The sequence below is a fragment of the Ixodes scapularis genome, unplaced genomic scaffold, assembly GCF_016920785.2.
Source record: "Ixodes scapularis isolate PalLabHiFi unplaced genomic scaffold, ASM1692078v2 PGA_scaffold6__148_contigs__length_123643588, whole genome shotgun sequence".
NCBI classification, from domain to species: Eukaryota; Metazoa; Arthropoda; class Arachnida; order Ixodida; family Ixodidae; genus Ixodes; species Ixodes scapularis.
Window position 1 is genome coordinate 122,258,148 of NW_024609881.1, and position 6,869 is coordinate 122,265,016.

At 46.3% G+C, this 6,869-nt stretch overlaps 1 protein-coding gene across 1 annotated transcript; it reads right to left on the reverse strand.

The window, feature by feature from the left end:
- Positions 1-2,914: 2,914 nt before the first annotated feature.
- LOC8023126 (ATP synthase subunit d, mitochondrial) lies at positions 2,915-6,584 on the reverse strand. Its single transcript, XM_029982786.2, has 5 exons — positions 6,378-6,584; positions 6,099-6,195; positions 4,186-4,257; positions 4,016-4,078; positions 2,915-3,169 (listed from the first exon to the last, which is right to left on the reverse strand). Exons 1-5 carry the CDS (start codon positions 6,497-6,499, stop codon positions 3,005-3,007), a joined length of 519 nt encoding a protein of 172 aa, XP_029838646.1. The 5' UTR covers positions 6,500-6,584; the 3' UTR covers positions 2,915-3,004.
- Between the last annotated feature and the right edge of the window lie 285 nt (positions 6,585-6,869).

A 6,869-nucleotide genomic window follows, 5' to 3' on the forward strand; every position in this document is an offset into this window, starting at 1 on the left:
GGTGTATTTCACAGGTCGGTTTTTTCTTGTAAAACTACAAAGCGTAGCTCCCTTTCTGTAGAAAATAAAGCCAAAAACCTTGCCAGGGTCAACAGCGACGCGGATGACCGAGTCGAGTTGTGGGGCGCGTTTGGCGTTCGTATTGATAGATGGCTTTGGGAGCACCGTCGGAAGGTGCAGTTGACCAGTGAAAGAAAGCAGACGACACGCAGACGAAATCCGTTTGCAGCAAAAGCGCCGTCGTTATGCAGACACATTTTTTTTACTTTAAGTTATGCTTCAATTGTCCACATTTATTTTTTAACTAATGGTACATTACAAATAGATTATATTCATTTTTAATCAACCACGGCGGTCGCGAGCAGTCTTGATAAGAAGGTAGCGCCATCTATCAATACAAATACCAAGCGTGCCCGGCCACTCGACTTGGTCGTCTGCGTCGCCGCCCGCCGTTGACCCTGGCAAGTTTCTGGGCCCTATTTTTTTTTTAGAGAAAGGGAGCTGCACTTTATAATTTTACAAGAAAAAACTGACCTGTGAAATACATTTGTGACGAAAAGTTTAAATTGCTATGCTACGTGCAGGCGTCAATTTTTATGGTCCATTTTAGATTGAGCCTAGCGACTTGGGACACCCTATACTATAGACCTTTCCAGCGGCAGTCTCGAACGAAGCGATTTGCAGCCCGCGTCCCTGGTTTTGAGAAAGTATGTCAGTGTTGCCCGACTGCACTGGGCTGTGGCAGCCTGCGTAGGCGCACTTCCGGACGCTAATAGAGGCTAAATTGCCGCTATTTTTATATCATGCTCTATGGCGAATATAATTTCTCGGGGTTTTTAAGAATGCATTGTACTATTTTTGGGAACAAAAAATGAAAGCCGTTTTGCTGAGTTCGTGCACGACAGAACAAATGCAACCGGAATGTTTGTCTCATTTTATGTTGATCTTTTTCCGGCAAGATACACTCAGCCGTGTCAATATAGAAAGGTTTTAACCATCGAAAATATTTGACCACACAGGATATTCGAACTGCATGGATATTCCCCGCCCACGACATGGAATTAAACGAGTCTCATCATTTGAACAACATGTATTGTACGTACCCCATGGTGCCGCGTTATCCGAACAGGATTTGAGAAAGGTCTCAAATAACACAGCATATTCAATATACAGTGTCAACGATAGTCACTTAACGATGATCGGACGGAATCCGGCGTGTTTTGGGGCAGATGTAGAAGAAAGCTGCCCTTTTGCGCAGCTTCAAAGAAAATGAACGAACGTGTCTATTCTGTTCCCACACCCCGGACCCGACCCTATCGGCTATTTTTCGCAAAGACCGGGAACATAGCCGGGAAGGCTTTTTGGAGACAATCTCAACGGAAATAATCCTCCAAGAACGTCGAACTGCCTGCGTTGCAGGCTGCTTGACGTTCACTCTCTTCGTTCATTTCCTGCGAAGGCTGAGCAGGCTACGAGTCCTGGTATTCCCTGGTTCTCACGGTGGAAAATACACACAAAAGGTAAACATCCTGAATAGGGAAATAAAGTAAAAACTTCCAAGAAAAGCCGGCGAACTCTGAATGCACAACGCAGGTGGGGAGTCACGCTGACCGGGTTTCCTCAGCTCGGGCAGGTGGCAGAGATTCTGGCCGATGGGGGTCGCTCGATTTGCAAAATGGTGGCGGCCAGAGAGCTCATTTTGCAAAGGTCTATAGTTGGTAAGAAGTTAAGAACCTAGAGCAAAGGGAGAAATGATGAGTACTAGAAAGGCTGAACAGGCTTCGCTTCTCCAGCTTTTCTAGTGCTCGCCTTCGGTTCTTAATCTGTCACCGATTATAGAAGCAGTCGAGATATAAACTATAGTCACCACAAGGTTATTTAGGCTGGCCTGTTTTAAACACCTTTTAACAGAATGACTACAGAGTACCTATCTCACCGTCACATGAGCGCGATACAACTACTTCCCCTTTTTGCTTGATTTGCAATTTTATTTGACTGCACTGTACACTCATTTTCATACATTGCAGGTCTTGCGCTGCGGTAACCTGCGAAGAACCGGTGCTACTGTCTGCGGTGTAGTGTACAGCTGTAAAGGCAATGCAGGGCCTTCGGGCTTGTTGGCAGTGGCCAACCCTAATAAATGTTGTAATGCGTCCCTGCATCGTCTCACGTTTCAAAAGGCCACACTATCTATACTGGTTTTGGATTTATCGAGAATATAAATTTTTAGCTTTTTTTTTTTTTTTCAGTGTGATTGAAGCACAAAGTACATAAAATAATGATGCAAAAATATATCCTAGGAAACAGGCCCTGCACACTTCCGGAGCTCTTGGGTCGAAACGAACACCAAACCGGCGTTGTCAGATCAAACTCAAAATCCCCCGTTTTTTAGTGCCCGTGGGGCCGAGATTTTAAAGAGGTGATGTTGCGTCGAAAACGCCGCGGCGTGCTTGTTGGCTGCGGAGCTAGCGAAGATGCGGATGCATGGTTTCCAAAAGCGGTTTCTGTGCGCGATCACTCGTGCAAAACACTAGTCTCTGCATTGAAATTTAGACGAGCCTGTCGATGTAGATGTACTTGTTAAAAAAATGAAAAAGCACGACACAAAAAGATCCAAACTGGCACACTAGAAGTAGCATGCACGTTTCGAGCTTGAGAACTATCGCGTGTGCTGTCGTGATATCGGGTACCAAATGTTGTCATTGGAGTAGCTTAATTTATACTCGGCATCAACATTTTTATGTTAAGATCGCACCCCCTCCCTCCAAAACCGGCAGTGGCATGTGGGCATATGTCCGAGCGCAACCTAACCTACAGGCGCGAGCACGCTGCCCCGAACAACATGTGCACTGCGCGACGTCTGCTACAATTGCATACTTTTTCCAGATCTTGAGTGGACACGCACACTAGAAGGTCAATCCCAAACAAAGAACTACACTTTTTATTTCTCAGCTTTGCAGACGCGCGGAGGGGGCATCGTCTGCCAGGACTAAGATGTCTCTGCCTAGTGGTGGCCCGGCTCGTCGGGCAGCTTATCGTACTCCTCGAAGACTCCGTCGTGCGGCCAGTACGTCGGCTTGTCCACATTCAGCGCATGCTCCGGGAAGTAGTCAGCGTAGTCCTCCAAGGTCATGTGGGCCGCCGGAATCATTGCCTGGAACTTCAGCAGCTGCACAAAAACGAGGGAAAAAAAGGTCCAGCGAAACTTTAGGTTGCCATCTTTTAAATTTCTTAAGCAACAAGAAAGACGTCAAGCAGTCGTTTTTGGGAGGAAAGAACCTATTTTATTGACTTGGGGGGAAAGTGATATCACGTGACATCAATTTGCCCGCCATATTTTAGTGGAGAAACTGAACAGGTGTATGGGTCCCGTGATGCCAATTTTGCCGCTAAATTTATTTGTGAACCTGAATCGGTGCGTAAATCACGCAGATGGCATCAGTTTTCCCGCTACATTTAGCTGGGAAATTTAATTGGTGAATAAGTCGAGCGACATCAATTTGCCCCGCTAAATTTGGTGGGAAATGCCCGGACGGACGGATATATTTCCGATTTGAGAGGGGGGGGGGGGGGGTTCGTTACAAAGCACTTCACGCTTTAAAGGAGGTTGGACTTCAGTTGTCATCTTTAAGGCAGCTTCAGACATTTCCGCCAGAGTGCAAACACTTTTGCTCCGCACATATTTTATGCATCATTCTTCCATTATCGGTCTATTAACCGAGCTATGATTATGATCTGTGTGACAATAAGTGTCATTCTCTGGCCTCCACTGGGATCCGTACAATCCTCGGCCCGCTGCCAAAACTGGCGACGTACCAAATGCTTCCAAAGGGATGTTAGAATTAACTCCCAAATGTATGCCAGAAAGCCCACATTTTTTTTTTTTTTCACAAACATTTTGATTTTCTGCTTCCCTGGTAACCCCAGTTTGCACCTCTTGAACAAAGACCCAACTCCGAGAGCTGCTCTACCCTGCAAAGGTGCGGAAGGAACCGTTGCACAAAGGAGATCTTACCTCTTGCTTGAACCCTTCAATCCGTTCCTTCGATTCCCGGATAAAGCCTTCCACCTCGTCTTTCTGAAAAGTCGGTGGTGGGAAGAACAAAAGGTCAGTATGCACTGAAACATGAACAACCAATCTACCCCAATGACATAAAAAAAAAGAAAAAAGTAAAGGGTGCTTACAGCTTGCCTCTCCTCAGCATCGATCTGGGGAGTGAGGTGCTCTTTCGGGAATGGCACTGTAAAGCTCTTGTACTGCAGGAAGAGAGATCAGCAATATTCATAAAGCGAACGAATAACATCTGCAACAGTATCACTCGACCAGCAGTCAGGGTCGAAGGAGATCAGAATATGCCATTGTACTTGGCCTAGAGCCAGCCACTCCGAGCAAATCAAAACGAGAAAAGCACCGTCACACTGTTCTTTCTGGTTGGGACACCATAGACTAAAAAAATTAGAGCTCACACACTGAACTGACCAATCAAAGGCTGCAGTAAATGCTTTTCTCAAGCTTTCCTTCGTCAAGCTCGAACAGAAATGTGTGCACAGCGAGAGAAAAAGGCTTGCGAGTTGCCAGCTGCCATCGTCAAAGCCGCTGTTCAAAACTTGTATTGGTGACTGTGCTCAAGACACGACCACTCAGAATTCGGAACATGACTGTGGCTCGTGCACTCCCTGGGCTATGAACAAGAAGCTGATGTGCACACCTCAAAAGGCACAATAGGGATGTGCATCAAGCACACTCAAGCCCGTTTATAGTGCTACCTCGTAGCAAATCACAAGTGGCACATTTTGTTTTCATGCGTTAGCAATAGAACGCTTGTTTTGACAAAAACCTGGCAATGTCTTTTTGTCAGTGAAGGGGGAGAAGGAGAATGGGAAGGAAAGTTGATGTGTACGACGTTCTTATTGGTCCAAATTGCTGACGTCAGCACGGATCAACCTCTCCCTCTTTCCCCTCTGCTGACAAGCTTACAGACACCGCCAACGTTAAACACTGACAAAAACGAGTCCTTTAGTTTTCGTAAGTCATGCGCACACCTGTCGCGGAGCCAGAGAAGAGGCGGCACCGCGTAACACCTCCTAGATAACAAAGCCCTAGTGCTCAATGAGATGGTGTCATCAGAGAAGGCCAACGCTGAACGCAGATTGGAAATGAGTGCTGCATCAGCGCTTGGCTTTGCGTCAAGTTTGAGCCGAAAGTTGACGTAATCGTTGTGTCCAATCTGTGCCCAGTGTTGGCCTTCACTGATCACGCCATCTCATTCAGCACTGCGGCCTTGTTATCCAAGAGGTGTGGCGCCGCGGCGCGGTGGAATGCGGGAGTGGTCAGTTGCCGCTCTGCCATCACCAGTTCTTCACTCTGGGTTTCCGCAACAGCGGTGCCTGGGCTGTGATCAGCGCGTGTAGTTAAAATGATGGATGTGGTTCCCTCCACGAGTGGTATCGATGTGGTTCTTTCCACAAGCGATATGGATGACCGTACCCAAGGGCGTCGACGTACTCAGACTGGCAGAGTACAGAAAAGGGGTGAACAAATTACAGGAAGATCCACTGGTGGATTCTTAGGGAATCTGTTAGCACGACTTTTGGGAAATGCCACACACATCCCCATTTGGGAAACGCTAATGCTGACCCCCGCAACGAGGCCAAAAAGAGGTGGCAAAAAATAGAGGAAGCAGAAGAAAAAAGCCAAGAGAGAAAAGTCAAGGGGTCAGCGGTAGCGTTTCCCAAAGGGGTCGTGTGTGGCATTTCCAAGGGTCATGCTAACACACTCCCTAAGAATCCACGAATGGATCTTTTTTTTTTAGAATAAATTTTGGTCAAATTGGTTATTTCAATTGTTTTAAGTCAGATTAGTGTTGTTTTTTTGTTTTTTTCGAACTACTTACTTCAAAATTTCTGCAACATTGCACGAAAATTTACAGTTCCAGTAACTTATAACCATCACACGACCTTGATCAGGACCGGGGGAAACGTCAATTGAGCAATTGACTGGTTTGCAGAACTAAGAAAGCGGAATAGACAGCCCAAGCCTGTGGTGCTCGGGGACGAAAGTTATTCGCATCGAACGGGCATCCGTTTTTCAAACTCACCGATTTCTCGAACTGGTCGACTAGGGCCGGGTTGGAAAGACGGGACCTGTACATGGCGAAATCGATCGGCGGCGGGTTCTCCGGGTAGCTGAAGACCCTAAAGGAACGGGGAGAAACAAACTGCCCATCAAAACTAGGTTATGCGAGCACAATTTGAAGAGGTATTCGGACAACACGGATCAAGGTACTATGTTAAGCCGACGACCACACCATCCCCGCCGGGCCTGGCTGACCGCTTGCACGTTGTAAACTCTGTGCAAGAACTCCGAGTTTGCTTACTTTCGTAGGTATCCATCAGATTTGGCTTTGAAAGCTTGGTACAGGTGCTGTTGCTCTTCTGGGACCCTTTCAGCGAGGGCGGTCCAGTTGAAAGCGGACTTTGCGATCCTCTTCGCAGCCATCTTTCCCCGAGAAAGGTGACCGATCTACTCTCGACAGCAGACGCCTCTGTTCTGTAGACTGCGTTGGAAACGTTGACGAGGTTATGAGAAGTTTAAACGTTGAAACCTTATGAAACATTTATGTGTAACAAATACAATTTAATAATAACATGAATATGCATGAAGTTTGATTTTGGTTGTGTGTTCACCCTGGTTCACCCAGCTGGCTACACAATATTTGTTTTCATAAACTTAAGAAAGAATGCAATATTCATCACTATTAAAAGTTTTTATTGCTTAAATAAAACGCACATTTCATTTTAATTTTGAAGCAGCCCGTTGAAGTACCTTATCAATGTTTATCAAAACCATATATGACGTCACATTAGTA

What these genes read in the sequence shown, in the direction of transcription:
- LOC8023126 (XM_029982786.2), bottom strand. Translation starts at nt 6,499, where the DNA reads ATGGCTGCGAAGAGGATCGCAAAGTCCGCTTTCAACTGGACCGCCCTC. An exon ending in TCGACCAGTTCGAGAAATCG is followed by an intron (nt 4,258 to 6,098) that starts GTGAGTTTGAAA and finishes CTCTTCCTGCAG; the next exon opens with TACAAGAGCTTTACAGTGCC. An exon ending in ATGCTGAGGAGAGGCAAGCT is followed by an intron (nt 4,079 to 4,185) that starts GTAAGCACCCTT and finishes CCGACTTTTCAG; the next exon opens with AAAGACGAGGTGGAAGGCTT.